The sequence below is a fragment of the Coregonus clupeaformis genome, chromosome 2, assembly GCF_020615455.1.
Source record: "Coregonus clupeaformis isolate EN_2021a chromosome 2, ASM2061545v1, whole genome shotgun sequence".
NCBI classification, from domain to species: domain Eukaryota; kingdom Metazoa; phylum Chordata; class Actinopteri; order Salmoniformes; family Salmonidae; genus Coregonus; species Coregonus clupeaformis.
This window is the reverse complement of record NC_059193.1, coordinates 17,756,853-17,779,000: the sequence shown is the minus strand read 5'-3', so window position 1 is coordinate 17,779,000 and position 22,148 is coordinate 17,756,853. Positions and strand designations below refer to the sequence as shown.

Below are 22,148 nucleotides of genomic sequence, written 5' to 3'. Positions count from 1 at the left end.
CTGCAGAGGAAAGTCCAACTTGTGTTTCACTGGGTTCTGAAACTCCCATTGAAGACAGATTACTCAGAAACCACGCTAAAACGCTGACTTTATACATATTTTTCGATACACAAGTGTGGGTACGTACCCATTTGGGCAGACTGAAAGACATACCTACAGACAGACATACTAGTTTAGTTGTTTACAGTATTTCACACTCTCACTCTGTGTGAGCCGAGTTATCCCCAGCGCTGTAGGCAGCTGTGCCATTAAGACGCCTCAATTCTCAGGTGAGGGGAAAAAAATAAGAAAAATAGGAGAAAGAAATTGTTATGGTCTGAAAAATGTATACCTTTACCGTATTGGAGAACAGAGCTGACCTGTCTATGTGTTCTGAGAGGAGCTGGCTGCTGGGGTTGGGTAGCAATATTTATTATTTTGACAAACAGGAATTCTCTAAAGTAAAACTAGGCTAATATCATTCATTTGCATCCTGTTTGCCCAATGAAAATCTTGACTACTGTGACGGAAACAAAGATATAACTTCTAAGTCTCAACTGCTATAATGCCTTTATAACACTTTATAAGAGTGCGTAACAACAATAACAATTATACGGTTATTGTTCACCCTAAATGAGTTCTAAATACATTTGGAGCGAGCGTGTTTGCACGTGTGCGTGTTCTCATTGGGTTTACCCAGCTCCTTCCCAGCGTACCAGTGGTCCCAGGCCCTGATTAGGGGATTAATAGAGGGCCTGCTGAGCTGAGGAGCTCTGTGGATTGAGTGCAGGGAACACACTCTTCTCCCAAATCTCTCCTCCCCAGAGCCCCTGCCTTAAACCTCCACTCTGTCCTCCACTCACCAGCCTACACCTGTGTGTGTGTGTGTGTGGACATAGCTTTATTTAGGTTTGTGTGTGTGTGTCTTTGTTTGTGATTGTATGTGTGTATGTAAGTGTGTGGTAGAGGTAGAATGCATCCAGTGTTTGTGAATACTGTTAGGGCATGCAACAGAGGCTGCTCTGCTCACTGGACTTTACATCACCAAGTAGTAGGGTGTTTTTTTGGACTCTGCTTTATGACGTGATTGATTTTCTTTCAGCGAGTCGACCATAGAGGTCTCCCCAGGAGATCTGAGCTGGGGGTGGGGGTGGAGGTCGGGAGAAACTAGAGTGATAGGTACGTGTGTGTGTGTGTGTGTGTGTGTGTGTGTGTGTGTGTGTGTGTGTGTGTGTGTGTGTGTGTGTGTGTGTGTGTGTGTGTGTGTGTGTGTGTGTGTGTGTGTGTGTGTGTGTGTGTGTGTGTGTGTGTGTGTGTGTGTGTGTGTGTGTGTGTGTGTGTGTGTGTGTCGGATTGTCATTTCAAAAATATATATATCATCATTATTATAATCAATATAAGTACTACTAGCTTTGTATAAAGCTGTTATTGTTGACATAAGCAGCTATGTTATTTTTACAATGATAATATCATCATTTTTTCCATACAGTGATATTAATGCTAAAGTACTTCAGAGTATCCATCTTTATTCATGTAGTACAATACACTAGAGCCTGTCTAAGTAGTGTATAGTGTCTGCCATGCTCCCTAACTGAAAGGCTACTCTCCACTATTTGCCTCTCAGATCCCAATGTTCAATGTCTTACAAGACGACATGTTTGCACTAAGGGGCACAAAGCCCATGTTGGAGCCCAGATCGCTGAAACAGACGGACGAGACGCAGCGCAGACAAATTACTCCGCTTAACCCAATCCCGGCGCATGTAGCACAGCTCTCCCTAGATTTGTCAAGGCTTCGTCCTCTGTCCGCTATTATCCACTTTATTTCATTCTAGGGATCAAATTTGTATCCAGTTAGGCCTCTCATCTCTAACTCAAAGGGAATAAATAAAACTAGACTTTATTGCGCAACACCCTGAAACAAGAAAAGGGGGGAACGGGAGAAGAAGGAAAAAAATCTCCAATTAATTCGGATCAAGTCAATAACACTGTAATATTTATGAAGGCTGGAAGCCAGCCTGCCCTAAAACCCAAACTCCAGCAATCCTGAATTATAAATTGGTATTGATTTGTGTTGTGGGTGAGTGAGTGTGTGTGTGTGTGTGCACGGCGTGTGTGTGAATCCCCTTGTGGAGAGGGATACACATGTAGACAAGGTGGCTTAAGGTCTACTGTATGTATATACAGTATATCTGTGTTTTATGCGTTTTCTAAGCATTTTCTAAGCGCTTTCTAAACGTTTGTCTATATGTTTATGACTGAGTGCATACTGTTTGTATGAGTGCTTGTATTGACACTGTAGCTCTGAGTCGCCAATCCATTTTGTTTGTTATGTCTGTGTTTTGTGTGTGTTATCGTGTGTGTAGGTGTGTGTGTGTGTGTGTGTGTGTGCGTGTTGTGAAAGCAATAGGGTCTCATCCTGCCCCGGCGTCAGAGTTGCATCAAATATAGAAGATCCTGCATCCCCTGCAAGATATGTACACAGTGCATAACAAAGTGTTGATTCACACACACAAAGAGCCAAACCTTAGAAACAACAGGATTTCAACTGTCTTTACCCACCACCGCTAAAACTCAACTTGGTAGGCAACCTATAGTGGGAATACTGTATACAGTGAGGGAAAAAAGTATTTGATCCCCTGCTGATTTTGTAAGTTTGCCCACTGACAAAGACATGATCAGTCTATAATTTGAATGGTAGGTTTATTTGAACAGTGAGAGACAGAATAAGAACAAAAAAATCCAGAAAAATGTATGTTAAAAATGTTATAAATTGATTTGCATTTTAATGAGGGAAATAAGTATTTGACCCCTCTGCAAAACATGACTTAGTACTTGGTGGCAAAACCCTTGTTGGCAATCACAGAGGTCAGACGTTTCTTGTAGTTGGCCACCAGGTTTGCACACATCTCAGGAGGGATTTTGTCCCACTCCTCTTTGCAGATCTTCTCCAAGTCATTAAGGTTTCAAGCCTGACGTTTGGCAACTCGAACCTTCAGCTCCCTCCACAGATTTTCTATGGGATTAAGGTCTGGAGACTGGCTAGGCCACTCCAGGACCTTAATGTGCTTCTTCTTGAGCCACTCCTTTGTTGCCTTGGCCGTGTGTTTTGGGTCATTGTTATGCTGGAATACCCATCCATGACCAATTTTCAATGCCCTGGCTGAGGGAAGGAGGTTCTCACCCAATATTTGACGGTACATGGCGCCGTCCATCGTCCCTTTGATGCGGTGAAGTTGTCCTGTCCCCTTAGCAGAAAAACACCTCCAAAGCATAATGTTTCCACCTCCATGTTCTTGGGGTCATAGGCAGCATTCCTCCTCCTCCAAATACGGCGAGTTGAGTTGATGCCAAATAACTCGATTTTGGTCTCATCTGACCACAACACTTTCACCCAGTTCTCCTCTGAATCATTCAGATATTCATTGGCAAACTTCAGACGGGCCTGTATATGTGCTTTCTTGAGCAGGGGGACCTTGCGGGCGCTGCAGGATTTCAGTCCTTCACGGCGTAGTGTGTTACCAATTGTTTTCTTGGTGACTATGGTCCCAGCTGCCTTGAGATCATTGACAACATCCTCCCGTGTAGTTCTGGGCTGATACCTCACCGTTCTCATGATCATTGCAACTCCACGATGTGAGATCTTGCATGGAGCCCCAGGCCGAGGGAGACTGACAGTTATTTTGTGTAATCGCACCAACTGTTGTCACCTTCTCACCAAGCTGCTTGTCGATGATCTTGTAGCCCATTCCAGCCTTGTGTAGGTCTACAATCTTGACCCTGACATCCTTGGAGAGCTCTTTGGTCTTGGCCATGGGGGAGAGTTTGGAATCTGATTGATTGATTGCTTCTGTGGACAGGTGTCTTTTATACAGGTAACAAACTGAGATTAGGAGCACTCCCTTTAAGAGTGTGCTCCTAATCTCAGCTCGTTATCTCTTTAAAAGACAACTGGGAGCCAGAAATCTTTCTGATTGAGAGGGGGTCAAATACTTATTTCCCTCATTAAAATGCAAATCAATTTATAACATTTTTGACATGCGTTTTTCTGGATTTTGTTGTTGTTATTCTGTCTCTCACTGTTCAAATAAACCTACCATTAAAATTATAGACTGATCATTTCTTTGTTAGTGGGCAAACGTACAAAATCAGCAGGGGATCAAATACTTTTTTCCTTCACTGTAGAATTCCAATCCGTGCAATAAAGATTCAATATCATGGTTTGGTTTATGATCAACTGCCTCCCTGTGTCACGCCCTGGCTCTGGGGACTCTTGTATGTTGAGCCAGGGTGTTAGTTTCTTTGTGTAGTGTCTATGTTTCATTTCCTATGTTCTGTTCTAGGTTATGTGTTTCTATGTTGGCCGGGGTGGTTCTCAATCAGAGGCAACGAGAATCAGCTGTTGCTTGTTGTCTCTGATTGGGAACCATACTTAGGCAGCCTTTTGTGCACTTGTCTTTTGTGGGATCTTGTTCCGTGTAGGTTTGTGTATGACCGAGGACTTCACGTTTTGTTTTGTTGTTTTGTTATTTTTATCGTGTTTCTAAGTACACTATAAAAGGGATGTACGCATATCACGCTGAGCCTTGGTCCACTCATTATGACGATCGTGACAGAAGATCCCACCAAAACAGGACCAAGCAGCGTGTCCAGGAGCAGACAGCCTGGACTTGGGAGGAGATCTTGGGACGGGCAGGGGTCCTGAACTTGGGAGGAAATCCAGGCCGGTATGGATCGCCGTCCGTGGGAGGAGACGGTGGAGGCGCGCCATAGAGAGGAGCAGCGGCGCCAACCGGGCCGACGTCGGACACGCAAGAGGCAACCCCAATAAAAACATTTGGGGGGGCACACGACATGGACGACGGGGCTGCTGGAGGCAGCTACTGGGCGAGTTTGTGGATTAGGAGAGGAGGCTACCAGGTTTGGGGGGCTGGAAGGGAGGTTGGCGGAGCCCAGAGGTAGAGCAGAGCCAACTCCCCGTACTCAGGCTAGGCAGCGTGAGATTGGGCAGGTTCCGAGGTATGCGGAGCTGCATACTGTGCCGCGAGTGGTCCGGCACAGTCCGGTACGTCCTGTGCGAGCACCACGCACGTGTCATGCTAAGGTGGGCATGCAGCCAGGACGGAGTGTGCCGGCTCAACGCTCGTGGCCTCCAGTACCTCTCCTCGGTCCCGGATATCCTGCGCCAGTGTCACGTGCTGTAGTGCCAGTACGAGTACACAGCCCTGTACGTCCTGTGCTGATGCCTCACACAGAGTGTGTAAAAATAAGCATTCAGCCAGGACGGGTTGTGTCAGCTCTTCGCTCCAGACCTCCAGTCCGTCTCCACAGCCCGGTCCGGCCCGTTCCTGCTCCTCGCACCAAGCCTGTGATGCGCGTCGCCAGCCCGGCCCGGCCTGTTCCTGCCCCTCGCACCAAGCCGATGGTGCGCGTCGTCAGCCCGGCCCGGCCTGTTCCTGCTCCCCGCACCAAGCCTGTGGTGCACGTCGCCAGCCCGGTCCGGCCTGTTCCTGCTCCCCGCACCAAGCCTGTGGTGCGCGTCGCCAGCCCGGTCCGGCCCGTCCCTGCTCCCCGCACCAAGCCTGTGGTGCGCGTCGTCAGTCCGGCACAGCCTGTGCCTGCTTCACCGGTGCCTGGTCAGGTACCGGTCAGCTGCTCCACACCGGAGACTAAGCAATCCGCTCCACCAAAGTCCAGTCCAGCTCCAGCCAGCGGGGCCAGACCAGACCAGGGGCGCTATGGGGGGGTTGTTAGAGGGTGGTGGTCACGCCCGGAGCCGGATCCGCCTCCGAGGTGGAATGCCCACCCGGCCCCTCCCCTGTTGGGTTTATGTTGGCGCGGTCGCAATCCGCGCCTTTGGGGGGTACTGTCACGCCCTGGCTCTGGGGACTCTTGTATGTTGAGCCAGGGTGTTAGTTTCTTTGTGTAGTGTCTATGTTTCGTTTCCTATGTTCTGTTCTAGGTTATGTGTTTCTATGTTGGCCGGGGTGGTTCTCAATCAGAGGCAACGAGAATCAGCTGTTGCTTGTTGTCTCTGATTGGGAACCATACTTAGGCAGCCTTTTGTGCACTTGTCTTTTGTGGGATCTTGTTCCGTGTAGGTTTGTGTATGACCGAGGACTTCACGTTTCGTTTTGTTGTTTTGTTATTTTTATCGTGTTTCTAAGTACACTATTAAAGGGATGTACGCATATCACGCTGCGCCTTGGTCCACTCATTATGACGATCGTGACACCCTGAGTGTTTTCTCCCCAGTTACAATGTTTTTGGGAGATTTCGCAACTACTCTTTCACATGAGCATATCATCTCTTGGTGAAATGTTTATATGTAATATTGCTGGTGGATTTGTTTTGTGATGTTATTCTGTGTGGTTTGACAGGTTAAGCCCTATGAGAGGTAAGCAAGAAATATAAACATTGGGCAACACTTTCTGTGTGTTCTATCTCATAGTAAGCTGATCATCAATTCTAATTCCTTGGGTGGCGTCTGTGCGATGATCCTGTGAGCCGGTGTTACTGATGAGCCCTGTGGACTCGGACTGTTTACAGTGATGTAATGGATCTCCTCGACTTCCCCGTGTGCTCTCTCTCTCTCGCGGCCCGGCCCCTCTCCTGCAACCCTCCTCATATCAAATCTCTGAATCTTTATATAGAAATCAATACCCTCTTAATCTGCTCCTCTTTGTCCCTACCTCCCTCCATCCATCCCTCTTTCCCTCCGTCCTCCTCCCCCCATCCTGTCTCATTCTCACCATCTCACACCACCACTCTTCTCCAACCAACCAACACCCAACTCCACCACCTCTCCCTCCCTCCTCATCCACACCTCCACCCTTCTTTTCCTCCATCCAGTGTTTCGCTCCCTCCTTTCCTTCTTCCCTTAAACTGCTGTGGCTGGTTCAGGCATGCCAATTCCAGATTGCATTCTCACACTACGAGAAAAACCCAAAGGCTGATAAGCGAAACCTGCTTGCCAATGAAATGAACTACCATCCATTGCAGACTGACCTAAATAATCTGAGGGGTTGTTCACCACGTTAGATATTCATAAAGATGAACGTATGCTCCAGCTATGAAGGGTAAGTGTCTTGCTCAGGGGTGAAAACCAACAACAGATAACTCTTATTTTCAAGTTAGACAATGTTTCAAGAGCTATACTGTATATCAGGGGTGTTAAATACAACCCGCGGGCTGTGAGCTGTTATGAATGGTTATAGCAAGTCTTATAATGCACTTTGGGGTGATAATAGTCTCTGTAAGTGCATTCATGATGCATTATAAACAAGCAGCTCTTATCCTGCACCAAATTGCCTCCTCACCTCGTCACATCTGTTTGGCAGGACTGGGCTCATGGATGGACCGACTTAATTAGCCACACCACACTCCTCCTCCTGATTAAAACACCTGAGTGTGTGTGTGTGTGTGTGTGTGTGTGTGTGTGTGTGTGTGTGTGTGTGTGTGTGTGTGTGTGTGTGTGTGTGTGTGTGTGTGTGTGTGTGTGTGTGTGTGTGTGCGTGTGCGTGTCAGTGGGGTTTGGAGAGAAATCTTTGCATTCTTAATTGGGGAAACACTCGGGTGATTAGCGAGAGAGAGAGAGAGAGAGAGAGAGAGAGAGAGAGAGAGAGAGAGAGAGAGAGAGAGAGAGAGAGGGAGAGAGAGAGAGAGAGAGGGAGGGAGAGAGCGAGAGCCCATCATGGGGGAGGGGAGTTGGCCGGTATCAAAGGTGAATACATTCATGATAGGAAGATGCTGCTGCCCCATGGTTTCACAATCAGTTGAAGAAAGGGGGGTGCCATCTTCCACGGCACATATATCACTGGGCAGAACAGAGCCAATGCCACATATTGGATTGAGGTAAAGGACTGGGAAGGGAGGAGCAGGTGGGTGTTTGGGGTGCGAAGGCAGTGGAGGGCTCGGCGATCGGTCCCCGGCGGTGTTTACAGATTACATCCCACGCCGTGTTGACTCTTTGAAAGCCACGGGAGGCAGCGATATGTCAACAGAAGGATCAACAAACAGGGATCGATAGCTTTTCTCTCACCGACGGGTAGCGAGGGGATAACGGCAGCATTAGTGACAGGCAGACGCTGGAGGGGGCAGGTGGGCTTAGTGGCTGGCAGGCCTTGGTAGGGGGGCCCTGTCAGGACCAGGGATTTTCCCAGTTCCCATGCCCTCACATGGAGCGCTACTCTGGGTGGGACGGTGGATGTGGAGCCGGTGCCTGGGAGGCATTGCTGGATCTGTTTGTGAAGAGAGTCAGTGAGTCGATCGGTGGGTTCCAATTAGGGCTCAATCCCATTTCAGTTCCTTCCATTCAGGAAGTAAATGTAAATGCCCATTAAGAATTGAACTATACCTATCCAGAACATTCAGATCCACAACAGAGAGTAAACAAGGATAGAGGTAAGGGGAACGAGTTATTATCCTAAAACAAATGGTGAATTATATATTTTCCCCTCTGGTGAATAGGTTTATGGGCAACCTCGGGCCAGTGCACACTTCGCCCCGCATCACATCAGCCATGCTCAGCCCCGGGGGCCTGCTGGTGGCCCTGGCTCCACCCCGGCCTGATGGAACCACCCAGACGGATATTACCACAGGCTGTGAACGCTAAGACAGGTAGCGAAACACCCCTTCTGTTCCCAACCGCCTGCCAACAGGGTGACTTGGCAGCTTCCGAGCCCCCGTGCAACAGAGAGAGAGAGTGAAGTGTGTTATACTCACAGAGCCTTTGGGTTTTAAGGGACTGGAAAACACTCCTCTGAATGGTAAATGGAGGATGATTGTTTAATGGCAACATCTGTATTTGAATAATTGCTCGAGGAGCTTCAGCCTCCTTGAGGAAAATGCAAAGATTCAATAACAAGTTGGAGAGTCATGCAGGTTGGATATGAATAGTAGTTCTCCTCAGAGAAGCAAAGCAGCCAAAGAGAGGTAGGAATAATAACCTGTTTTTGTTGGAGCATTGTTCACCAGAGGCAGCTAGTCGTATCATATCATCCCGGGGTAGAGTGCGACCGTGGCTGTGATTGTGTGGTTTTCTATTTGGGAGAGCTGTAGAGTGTGTGTGTGTGTGTGTGTGTGTGCTGGAATAGATACCCTGCTGAAAGGCGAGAGGGGTGAACAACAAACACTGGCGCTGATATTTCCCTCTTACCCTGTGGAGCAGTCGTCAAGGTCGTCTGGGCTAACCCTGACACAAGCACATAAATATATGAGCACACACACACTAACACATTTATACAGACTCACACACACACACACACACACACACACACACACACACACACACACACACACACACACACACACACACAGTAGAAGTCGAGGAGCAACTAGAAGGTGTAGGGTAATGTGGCTAGCTACTGTATATTGTGAGTTAAGGAGAAGAGACAACAAATGACTTCATGTTGAGAGTTATTGCATCGCTTAGCAGAGCCAGAGGGTGGCAGTCATTGGATAAGATTACAGTCCTGTAAACACACTGCAGGTACCTCACACACGTACACACACACTGTGGCAACCAACCTCATTTCCCCTGTCCCCAGTGCTAGTCCTGCCACCGTTGGTCTGCAGACCAAACAAAACTCTTGCCAAAATAGAAAATAAATCTATGGCTCTAGAGGATGATGAGGTCTACTGCTTTCTCTCTCTCTCTCTCCTTCTCTTAAAGACCATTTTGGTTCCTGAAAGTTGTGAAGAAGCAGTGGTAGGCCGTCCCCCCTTGTGTGAGGGACGGGATACACTGAATAATTGAACCAGAAGACGAGGCCACCTGCAGGAGCTTCCAAAAGTCCCCCATCCATATTTTACACCTACACCACTGTATGACCCCCCACCGCCTGAACACACACACACACACACAGTCAGTTAGTACACCTCCTGTGTCTCACTCCCCCCAACCACCACCCCTGATATACCCTAATTGCATCTTTCTAAAGCCGAAACACAAAAGATGCCACAAAGTAAGGCTACCCACAACATAACACCAGACCAGGTGACCTCCATAATGCCTATGTTATAAAAAGCCATTAAAACAACGTCTACACGGGAGCAACTGCCTTCAATAACATACACAAAGCCCAACGCAAAATCATGTAATAGCACTTGGCCCCTTGTACCCATAACCTGTCTCCTCAAAACATAACCCCGGACAAACGACTCATAAAACCTGGCAACGATCCCCTCCCCAACCTAGCAAACCCTTCCTCTCTCTCGGCCCTGACTCATCCCACCATCCCACTTCCAGAACCTCATCTTTTTTTCTTCTTTCAATTTCTACCCGGGATGCCAAGTAATGTCCTGCTTTTATTGTAAATCTATACTCTTAATCTGGCTGGCTCCGATGTGCTCGCTGGCCGATCAATAGGCTGCGATTGCTGGAAAGAGTCCGGGTAGGCTGATAACCCCATCACCCCCCGCAGAGTTAACCCTCACTGGAGGTTGTCAGTCAGTCCAGCGCCTGGAAACGTGCATGCATGCATACACACATAAATATTGGTGTTTGCTAATACCCGTCCACACGGACATACACTGAGTGCACAAAGCATTTGGAACACCTGCTCTTTCCATGACATAGACTGACCAGGTGAATCCAGGTGAAAGCTATGCTCCCTTATTGATGTCACTTGTTAAATCCACTTCGATCAGTGTAGATGAAGGGAAGGAGACGGGTTAAAGAAGGATGTTTAAGCCTTGAGACAATTGAGACATGGATTGTGTATGTGTGCCATTCAGAGGGTGAATGGGCAAGACAAAAGATTGAAGTGCCTTTCAAAACGGGGTATGGTAGTAGGTGCCAGGCGCACCAGTTTGAGTGTGTCAAGAACTGCAACGCTGCTGTTTTTTTCACGTGTGTATCAAGAATGGTTCACCACCCAAAGTACATCCAGCCAACTTGACACAACTGTGGGAAGCATTGGAGTCAACATGGGCCAGCATCCCTGTGGAACGCTTTCGACACCATGTAATCCATGCCCTGAGGAATTGAGGCTGTTCTGAGGGCAAAAGGGGGTGCAACTCAATATTAGGAAGGTGTTCCTAATGTTTTGTGCTTACAGTGTATATCCACACATTAACAGATGTCTGCACCTGATAGATGACATGACTTTTGCTTTAAATCTCTAGTCTAATACTGATCATATGAAAAATTAGGAGGCTTCAATATATACAGTATATGGGATCTACTTCCAGGAGAGCTTTCATAATTCTCCATCGACTGGTCCAACCAATGTTGGACAGCTTCCCGAGCCACTCATAAACAGTAACCGACACCAACAGGGACAGCCCTAAACAAATGTCCATTGACAGACTGTAGGGGATGGCTAGTGGTTAGTACTATAGAACAGATCATGGAAAGCTATGAGGGGTGGGGGGAGTGAAGGGACGTTGAATGGTGAGGGGGCTTCTTTCCATCTCCCATCTCTCTCGCCACTTCACCCCGAGTGAATGACATCAACAGCCACAAAATGGTCCTAGCAGAAGGGGGAGGGGGTGGCGGGGAGAAGGGGCATGACTCCCATGTCCAGCAGACCCATTAAGGTAAGAGTGAAGGGAGATAGCGGAGATAGGGGGAATTGAGGAGGGGTTAGGGCCAGTGTGGTTTACACTGAGTAATTAGTCACTGGTCCCAGTAAGCTCTGACAGTCTCTGGGAATTTATGGTCCCACTCATGGAACTGGCCTGGCCATCTAATTGCAATATTAGCTTGTAATAACACCTGTTTTAAATGCCCGCAACCCAATATTTCACCACGCCCCATTGGAGCTTTCTGCTTGCCTCGACAAACTGCTTCCTGGTTTTAGATGGAGGTCCGACCTCAGAGTGCAACCTCCATTTTGTCTGCCAACCAAATGTATCCCCTACCCATCCCTTATGCTGGTTATAGGCACAAGTGTGTATGTCCAATGTGATATGTCATAGAGAAGGCATGTAAGACATGAGTAATGTATAATGATCACAAGAGAAAAAAAGAGGACATTGTCACCACACCCACTAAGAGCGTTTTCTGAATAAAGTTCCTGCAATTTCATCATTTTATATTCAAATGCTGGCTATATAGGGAGTGTGTGTGCACTTGCATACATTTAATCACGTGTGTGTGTGTGTGTGTGTGTGTGTGTGTGTTTAGTGTTTATCGGCAATAATCAGAGGAGAGGTTGTAAAAGATGCAGAGCAGAATCAGAGTTTGATTTACGGATCATTTGAAACCTGCGGATCATTTGAACAACAGAGGCGCTTTGTGTGTGTGTGTGTGTGTGTGTGTGTGTGTGTGTGTGTGTGTGTGTGTGTGTGTGTGTGTGTGTGTGTGTGCAAGGGGCCATGAATTGCCGGCATTAACCACTTTACAGTGACGACTGATAGGGGTGATTTGCATCGCGGGTCACCAATAGCAACCCTACACCCACCCTGGCTAACTGTTATATCTGTTGGTTAAGTAGCTTGAGGCTGCGTCGCCATAAATCCTGTGCATCTTAATAGGGCACTAAAATGCAGTGATACGGGCCGTCCGGCACTAAATCATGAGCCAGGCTTGTCGCTGGAAAACATTTTGGAATTGTTTGGGTGGGGTGTAATGAGCGTAGCGATGTAGCAGGCGGGTGGAGGGGGGTGACCACTGACACACACACACACACACACACACACTCTAGTTGAGGATGATGCGGCACAGAGACATTGCATCTACGTTGTAAACTTTCAGTCATAGGCTAGGTTGTAGCAACCTCATGATGGGTATATTCAAGTATCATGTAGTAGCCTAAACCTATCGATGTTACATTGAACTGGGTGGATGGAATATGAATGACAGTCATCCAATATGCTGTAATAGAAATAAGGCCATGCTCATAACAAATAAAAAAATGGTCCTCCCTCATCTTAAACGACACCGATCGCCACTGGGGTGTGTGGGTGTGGGTGTGTGGGTGTGTGTGTGTGTGTGTGTGTGTGTGTATTTGCTGATTGAAAGTATCGTCATTGTAATCGTATATGCTCAGGGTTGGGCAGATTACTTTCTAAATGTAATCCGTTACAGTTACTAGTTACCTGTCCAAATTTGTAATCGGTAATGTAAACAGATTACTTTCAGTTACTTTTAGATTACGCTCCCTTTAAGAAGAAGACACAAATGAATATCACCAATTGAACGACATCTATTGCAGGATAAATCAATGTTAGAGTTTACATAGCTGGCCATAAATGGATGTTGCATTTTACTTTATGGGTTGGTTATGTAGGCTTCTTCTAACCCATTGCTTTCTACTGCAACTAATAATACAATTAGGCTATATCTTTACATTAAAAACCAAAGTCTGTCAGATTTCCAGTCATTCCAATTCATTTAATACCCCTTGATCTTCAAGAATAGGACTTGGAAATATAGATTAGCCTAATTGTTTTACCTGAGCATAATATTGTTTTTACACTCAGTCGAGGTCTCAACTTAGGTGCAATTTAGAAATGTTGTTGTGCATCTGCAGTTTTTCTCTTGTTATGTCAGTCACTGATAGTCACTCAATTAGCCATGTCAGCTAACAATTCTTTTATTGGTAAAATAGTCTAGCCAGCTATCTAATTATTATCATGGCCAAATACTGACCGGGCACACAGGGCACGTGCCCAGGGGCCCTGACCTCCAGGGGGCCCCCATTGATTTTGTTATTCACTCTCACTCAGATATCATTAACATGGCATAAGTCATGGCAAAATGTGTAGAATTGCAGGTAATTAGCTCTGCCGTCAAGAGGGGGGCGACTAAAGTGTTTTGCCCGCGAGGTGGGTGGGCCCCTCATCCAAATCTCCCCTAGGGCCCCCAAAGGCTAGGGCCGGCCCTGAATCAGTTACCCAACCAAGGCAGGGCCCCCCAGTTACCCACATGGGCCCCCTACCTCCTCTCCTCCCCCCATCTGATGATTAGCAGAGCGGCAGCATGTCATCTACACTCATTGAGAGCGGGTTCCTGTGGTTGGCGGTTACAGTAAAAAATTTAATAAATCAGCACTATGCAACTGTTGCAAGAGCGCATTTTTCACTGGCTGTACACTGGTCGCAAAAACAATGATTGATAGGCAGCTTAAGCTTCTTCAATTTAACCATTATTGGGATAAAGTACACATATACATTTGTAAACAGCCATCCACAACCACCACAATCTGTAGCCTAAGGCGCAAATAGCTAAATGAGATGGCAGCAGTGTGATTCACATCAATGCGCTATGTAGATAATAAGTAATATCTGTATCGCCTGTAGGCTACACCACTGCTGTCGTCCTCCAAGCGTTTATTCAAGTTGGATAATCTTTGGATGCTGACAGTCGTTGCACCATTGGAAGACATAGCTTGGACTGTAGCCTACAAAAGCCTATTCCTGCTCTTTTCCCGCGATCCATCAAATGCATTTGGTGTCATCATCGTGGTCTCTGACTTGTTGTCAGACTCGCTCAGGAGGAACTTTTTCAATGCTGATTCAAATGTAATTGAGAAAACAAAGGTGTCAACAATTATTTTTCTCAAACATCCTTTCTGAATTTAAAAGTAATCATTTCGTTTTTTCAAAAGAATCTGTAATGTGATTACAATATTTTTGCGCTGGTAACGTAACGGATTACAGTTACCGTTCTTTGTGGGTAATCCGTTACTCCCCAACCCTGGCTAGAGGTCTGACTAAAGAGAATAGTATGAGATTTACTGAGATCTGAGATCTTAACCTGATCTAGGAAAACACAGTGTGACATGATCTGTGTGGCTTTGGACTGTAACACATATCACAGGCAGGAAGAGGTGAGAAGAAGACATGTCTGTATGTATGTGTGTGCTTATATATTTATGTGTGTGTTTATATATGTGTGTGTGTGCGCGCGCATGTGTGTTTGTTGTGACTCTGTATGTGTGGATCTCTGGTTTCCGAGCTTCCAGCTCTCCTGTCCCCTGGCCATTCTCAAAGCTCAGTCTAACGAGCCAACATGGATTTGGTAATGACCCCTGTGCCCTCGGAGGCCACTACTGTCTTTTTGGAGGAGGTCAGTATACCCCAGCCAGCCTGACAGGTCCAATGATAGACACAACCACGAAACCTTGGTCCTGCTTACCTGCTTGGTCCCACTGCTTGCCTGCTTTGTGGCTGTGAAAGAAAGAAGTGGATAAAAGGTGTGTGTCCTTACCTGTCAATGATGACTGGGTCAGAGGGCGTCTCATTGCGGTTTCCACAGCTCTTCTTGTCACAACAACGGCTAGGGAAAAAATTAAGACACAATTCATTATCACACTCAGGTTTACTGAAAACATTTACTATAATTTGTTACTATAATTGTTGGACTGTCTCTGGTAACAGTGGGCATACAGTGGACATACTATGGAGTCAGAGAGGAACCATGTGCAATCTGCTGAGTGCCATCCACGTTCTCCCCTCCCTCGCCCCTCTGTCCCCTTTCTCCCCCCATTCCCCCACCTCGACCCACGCTCCAGCTGGCCAGGGCTCCAGCCAAGGTCACTCAGTGACTCGTTGACAGTTTGGACAGCGCCCAGAGATGGCCGGCCCGGTGCTGAGCCACCTCTCTCTCTCGGTCCCCTCCGCTCGTCCATCCTGCCCCCCGTGCCATCACCCCTGCCACACCGCCATGGCCACCAGGTCTGTGCCACTGCCCCTCTGCCCCTGCCCAACTGCTCATGTGGTGGCATGCCGTTTCAGAAAAGGGGGTGTGAATTCAGCCAAATGTGCCCTTCTCGTTGGTTACCATGCAATGGTGGACAATGAGGATCATTTTCCCATTGATTCTGATTCAGTCTAGTGTAACAATAGCACAGCGCAAAGAGAGTTTTTCAGTTCACACAATGCTTTGTGTGACTCCGTTTTGTTGGTAGTGGTAGTGGCATACTTTCTAGTAGTTTAGCAGTCCATTCAGGGTCAATTACATTGGATTCAGAAAATGAGTTTGGATTCAATATATGTATTTTGTACATTTACATTCAACATGATTTGTTTCATGCAGAGACTCAAATGTAAATAGGAGTCCTGATTCTGTGGGTTGCTACAGTAACTAAGGTCCCATTTTAAATATAAATGTGTTATTCTAAAGATAATTGAAACCAACCCTCTTATTCTTAAAAATTAATCATATTGCATGACCTGCCGAGGACCAATTATGCTCACACACTCACCCATGCTGTCATGAATCACATTGCCACAAAGAAGCTACAAATCGAGCCACCGAATGCCAAATGAACCCATTTTATGAATCATTTATCACACCGTTTAGTAGAAGTAGAAGAAAAACATAAACTAAGCACTGTTTTTTTGCCTGGTCTTTGTGTGTGTGTGACTGTTGCCATAGAACGCGCCACAATAATTTATTCTCCCAGCTACTTGGAACCATTAGCAAAGTTCCAGGAGACCAATTAGCATTGGAAACCCAATGGTGCTGCTGTGGTGACAACCTCCTCAAACTGAGAAAGTGTTATAAACAAACTGGACCCCAGGAGCACTGCCAGGCCCCTCGGGGGACCCGGGACCTTCGCACACGAAAACAAACCTTGGCTGAGCGTCCACAATATCACCTTAATGACGTTTCCCCCCAGGGCCCAAACAGGCTAACACCCTAGCTAGCTAATGACTGAGAACACAGGCCAGTAAGTCAGACGAGTCCTACAAAACAACTAGACTGGATATCCAGTCAGCGTTACTACTCAAGCCATGAGCCTAAGCATGAGCAGTGCTGGTCCAGTGAGCGCCACAGTAACGAAACCAGAGAGGCCAAAATCACAGATAGCCTACTTGATGATTTGTCAATCTAGCAAAAAGGATCCACACCGAATCTACAATAAGAAGTGAGCCTGGAATGCCAGTTTTAGCCCAAGATGGGCAGCCTGCCTTGGCTGGTCACTAGAATCATTACCATTGGCTCTCCAGCCAGCCAGGCATACTTCAAATGATCCCCACAAGTGGAATCTACTTAAGCACTAAAAAAGGAGTGTTCGAAGCTGAACTATCAGAGTTTAGCTTTAAAAAACAAGAGAAGCCTTCAAAGGCTCCCTGAGGAACCTGAAGACGAGCATCAGAGGGATGGAGAACAGAGCGAGTCTGTTGGATCACAGGCCTGTGATAAGATGCGAACACAGTGAATGGCTGTCAATGGAGGGCTTGTTTTCAAAGGGCAAGAGCTGTAATTACCCAGCCCAAACATGAGGGCCGTGGCCAGACCTAATGATATGCGGCAGGACGGCAGGCAGACAGCCGGCTTGGCTGGGAGAGGACGCCCGTGGCAAGCCTTTCTCTCTCACACAGCGTGCCCTCTTCCAGCCTGGCACCGGGGCTGGTGCACAGACCCCAGTCCTGGCTAGCCTGTGTACCCATAGCACAGTCCTCGAATGACTGACCCACGCCAACTGACTACCACAAAGCCCAGTTTGGTGGTTTTGGAAGAGCCAGTCTCAAATTAAAGAATGCTGTGTTGATATTATGAGCCAATGCATGTCACATTACATGGAATACAATGACACTTAACATCTATTTGCTAATCAACCACTGACATAGTTAAGTTTATAGTTTTGTGTATGTCAAGTAGTGATATTTAAAATACTTAAATATAAATATTTTTTTAAACACTGTAAATAAAGGGTCTCCATTTTGATCCCAAAATCTATAATGTCATCATGTCTATCTAATTAACGACTAATAAACTCATTGCAAATCTTTTAAATTGTCAAACCTTTCAATAGGTTCAGTGCATTTAACTCTAAGATGAGAGAACTACTCTCTATCTTCAGAGAGTTCTGGACAAAGGGACAAGTCTCAAAAGCCACCACCAGGGACCACATGGCCATGCCTGAGCGGGTCCCTACCAGCTGATACAGTATACTTCCACTGCAGATTGAGTGTGTTACTTTATACAGCAGCGAGCCAGGTTGCAACACCATGAGGGACTAGATAAAGACACCTCAGCCATCACGTCCCTGTCACCTGGGAGACCGAGGGGGATATCGAGATAGATGAAGAAAGAGAGCGTATCTTTCATCCCCTTCTCATTAACCAATGGAAACAGGGGAAGGATTCATTAGGGGAAGGATGGTTAATAATCACACTCAATCACGTAATGACCGACGCCGACTGCAACCGTCATTATGAAAATGAAGCGTCGTATCAGAGGGGATCTCCAAGGAGGAGACAATGGGTCCGTCGCTCAAAGAAGTCCCCACATTTTCGGTATCGACAATTTTTCAACTAAATGTTGAAAAGTTGAATGTTCCTCCATGCACTGTTTGAAATTGGCTTTGAAATGTGAAACAAGATGCATGAGATAACTGGGAGACAACCCTCAGATAATACATGATATGGTTTCCCCAGCTAGGTCATAAAATTAGTACGATAATGACTTAGAGCCTTATTCAACCAAAATAACAGATGGAGGGTTTCCATGGTAAGGCAAATCAGCATTCTTCTAGAACTGTGTTTAAACACTTAGCTGAGTTATTGATTCAATTAATCAACAATTGCCTTCTCACGGGTAAATGCTCTATTGTCTTGCCCCAGAAACTTCCTGATCAAGGTTTTGCTTGAATAGCAGTTGATGCATATGCAATTGGGTTCCAACAGGGATGACTGAGTCAGTGGAAAAGGCAAAGCGCTGTGTCGACCCCAACCTCCTCCCTCCCTCTTTTTATTTCTCCACCCAGCTGAGGCCTCTCGTGGGCCAAGGCATGAAGCTCCTCAACCCCCCAGTGTCCAAGGCGGCACACACACAAACACACACTTCCTGTATTGCATAATTAACACTCACTCCTACCAGGCCCCAACCAACGCCCTACAGACTTGTGCCCAGCCAACCTCTATCAAAACACATACAAACACACAAAGCCCCCATCAACATGGGCCTTCATCCGGCAGACACAGTGGGCAGATAATGACTCAGCATGGTATTCAATCCAACTATACTTCTTTAATGAGAACAACCCTATAGGGCTATATAGAGAGAACTATATAACACGAAAAGGGATGGCCCACAGAGGAATAAGGATGCCCCTTCTTGAATAAAATTCACTGGTTTTGACCAATGGGACTTTAACCTTGAGCCTTGTGGTGATCCCTTAAAGGGTTCACCCAAACATTAATTATTTCCATAAAATAGCCTGGAGTCAATGGTATGTGTACATGTTGTGTAGATTCTTGTACATGCATCAGGAGAACTGCAGAACCCAATCCCAGATGAATTTAGATGGTGCCAATCGTTTCCATTCATTTGATTCTGGGGTGAAGTATCCCTTTAAATGTTGCATTTACCCCTATTGGTTAGCAGTGGCACTCACCTGCACATGATCTCGTGGGTGAGAAGGACACGGCACATCTCTGGGTTTTTGTCCTGGCCCTCGTAGAGGATCGCCTACGGAGAGGAAAAGAGAAGCCAGTGTTTCTGTTTGTTTAGCCTTATGGTAGTCCTACAAGTCTTCATTGGGTCCCTGTGCTTGAACTTGTGCTTGCCTGTACAATTTCTGATCATAGCCTTGTAAAGGTTCTGACTACATATAACTGCAAAGGCTTTGTGTGTGTGTTCGTTGTCAGTGTCTGCTAAATAACTACAATGGAATTGGATGGCACTTTATTAACGTAAGCACCGCTTGCCTAACTCTCATATCATATTAATAGAGAGAGAAAGGAGGCTAGACTGAAGAGATGGAGGGGGCCGATGAGGGGGCAGCCCCCCCATAGTGGAGAGCCACGTGGTGTAGAGCGGCCCGGTCGGCCCTCCATCCCTCCATCCCTCCACCCCTCCATCCCTCCCAGACAGATGGCCGTGTGAGGCCCCGTAAGAGAGAGAGACCACCCCCTGGGCATCCTTCACTGGAGCTGTCATGTCGGCCCTGGATGACGGATGACCACTGAGAGGAGCTGCTCCCTCCTTCATTCTCTCTATACCTCCTCTGTCGGAGGGATGGAGGGTTGGAGGGATGGAGAGAGGAAGAGAGGGAGGGAGTGCTCCATCCCACTCATTTTACTCACCCAATGACCTACCCCTACCTCATCCACCTAGGTGGTCAGTTGCCCCACACACACACACACGCACCCCAAGGGGACAATACTTTTAGGATAACGACCACTTCTGCATTATTGATTCCTCCCTGCCTCCCTTCCTCTATATTAAAATCTGCCAATTTCGCCAGAAGGGGTGGGGATTGCAACAGGGACTAGGGAATGGGAGTGGGAGTGTGTGTGGAGAGGAGAGGAGGTGTGGGGGGTATCGGGTCGATATTTATACATCATCATTTCTGATTCAAGTAGCCGCTCCACCCCCTGGAGCTAGTCTGGGAGTTTTCATGGGGGTATATCATGGACGTACGTGAGTAATACCACCATGTTGAAAAAGGCAAAAAGGAGAATCAAGATACAACTGTTTTGAGGATGATAGGGCAGACTGAAGGAGGATATCAAACAGATATATTTTCCTACACATCCATTGTTAAAATAAGATTATTTGTATTCCTATTGTGTGCCTTCCAGGTATATGCATTATATACAGTAATATGTTTGAATTTGCCAATAGGAGTGTCTGAGAATGGGCTCCTAACACACAACAGCCAATCAATAGACCCGGGCCCCCCTCTGGCTGCTAGACGGCTGCCTTTCTGCGGGTGGACACACTACAGTATGCAAAGTCTGCATGTCTGTCTGTCCAAGTCTAGGCAAGAGGGAGCGATTTGAGTGGCGCACCCGAGGTAGAAAGCTCCTTGTGTTGTTGTCAGGATTATTGTCTCCAGCGCGCCGTCGCTGCAGCACATTAAGGGCTATTGATTGGTTTCCGTGGCTGGCGCTTTGTCGAGGACCTGGTTGCCGCATCGATCTGTGACAGCCTGACATGGCGACACAGGGAGGGCTGGGGATAGGGAGGACCTGGTGGGCTGGGGATAGGGAGGACCTGGTGGGCTGGGGATAGGGAGGACATGGTGGGCTGAGGATAGGGAGGACCTAGTGGGCTGGAGATAGGGAGGACCTGGTGGGCTGGGGATAGGGAGGACCTGGTGGGCTGGGGATAGGGAGGACCTGGTGGGCTGGGGATAGAGAGGACCTGGTGGGCTGGGGATAGGGAGGACATGGTGGGCTGAGGATAGGGAGGACCTAGTGGGCTGGAGATAGGGAGGACCTGGTGGGCTGGGGATAGGGAGGACCTGGTGGGCTGGGGATAGGGAGGACCTGGTGGGCTGGGGATAGGGAGGACCTGTTGGGCTGGGGATAGGGAGGACCTGGTGGGCTGGGGATAGGGAGGGCAGGAAGGAGTGTACAGTACAGCACAGTGTGTGGTGGAGCCAGGTTGCTACATTGGTGTTGGCTGCCCCTATGTCTTCTAGCCTGACTGGTCAAGACTAGTTATTTGCCACTGGGGTACTGTAAATTGATAGCACTTTAGCTCAGCAGGTAAAATTACTGAAGGGTGTCTGTGTTCATGGGTTCAAATCCCAGGTGGGATAGGTTGACTCATATGCAGAGGAGTACTGCTACTGGAAACAATGTTCACACTGGTAGCCTGTTAAAAGGCTGGGATCAGTGTAAGGAGAATGCTCACCTGTTTGGTCATGGAGTCTATCAACCGTACAAACAGATCTTGTTCTGTCCTGATGCCTGCAACACAACACAAATATGTATCAGATATGCTGCAATTACACTGTAATAACACATGACACCAATTTAGATTTAAATGTTAAGATCCATTGATAGAATAACAAGTTTAATGTCATCTTCCTCTGTAAATAATTTGCATAGAAGTAGGCGTGTGGTTTAGCCAAAGTAAATGTCTCGAGCAACAACAATATAAACATCAGCCTAAAATGCTAATTCACTTCATTCACAGAAATAAAAACATAAAAGATGGATTTCTAATAATGTCCTCTAACTGAATTCTGTTTATTTGTGTCCCCATAGTGTCTTTATGTTTTCTGTGGTACTTGTCATGTAGACCAAGCTTTTCTAACCCCCCTCAGCAAAAACAAACAAGCCTGTGCTCCCTAGCTTTTACTATTTATGATTTCCCGGCTGCAACTGCCGAACTCCCCTCGCTCCTGCTGCCTTTTTGGAATTCTCATTCACAGACAAATTAAATAGCAATCATTATTGCTTATCTTTTATTAGCTTTGCAACAGAGCATAAATATGGCATAAATACGACAGGGGGTAGGTGGTCAAAAAGGACCAT

The 22,148-nt window shown here is 47.0% G+C and overlaps 1 protein-coding gene across 4 annotated transcripts in view; it reads right to left on the bottom strand.

Annotated features, from left to right (window-relative positions):
* The window catches only part of LOC121533897 (transcription factor COE3), a 106,453-nt gene that overhangs the window by 68,915 nt on the left and 15,390 nt on the right, over positions 1-22,148 (bottom strand). For all 4 annotated transcript variants that reach the window (XM_045226837.1, XM_045226835.1, XM_045226839.1 and 1 more), the window contains exons 4-6: positions 21,523-21,578; positions 19,274-19,347; positions 15,136-15,204 (exon numbers count right to left, since the gene is read on the bottom strand). In XM_045226837.1, the coding sequence (XP_045082772.1) occupies positions 15,136-15,204; positions 19,274-19,347; positions 21,523-21,578 (199 nt within the window). The remainder of the gene's footprint in view (positions 1-15,135; positions 15,205-19,273; positions 19,348-21,522; positions 21,579-22,148) is intronic.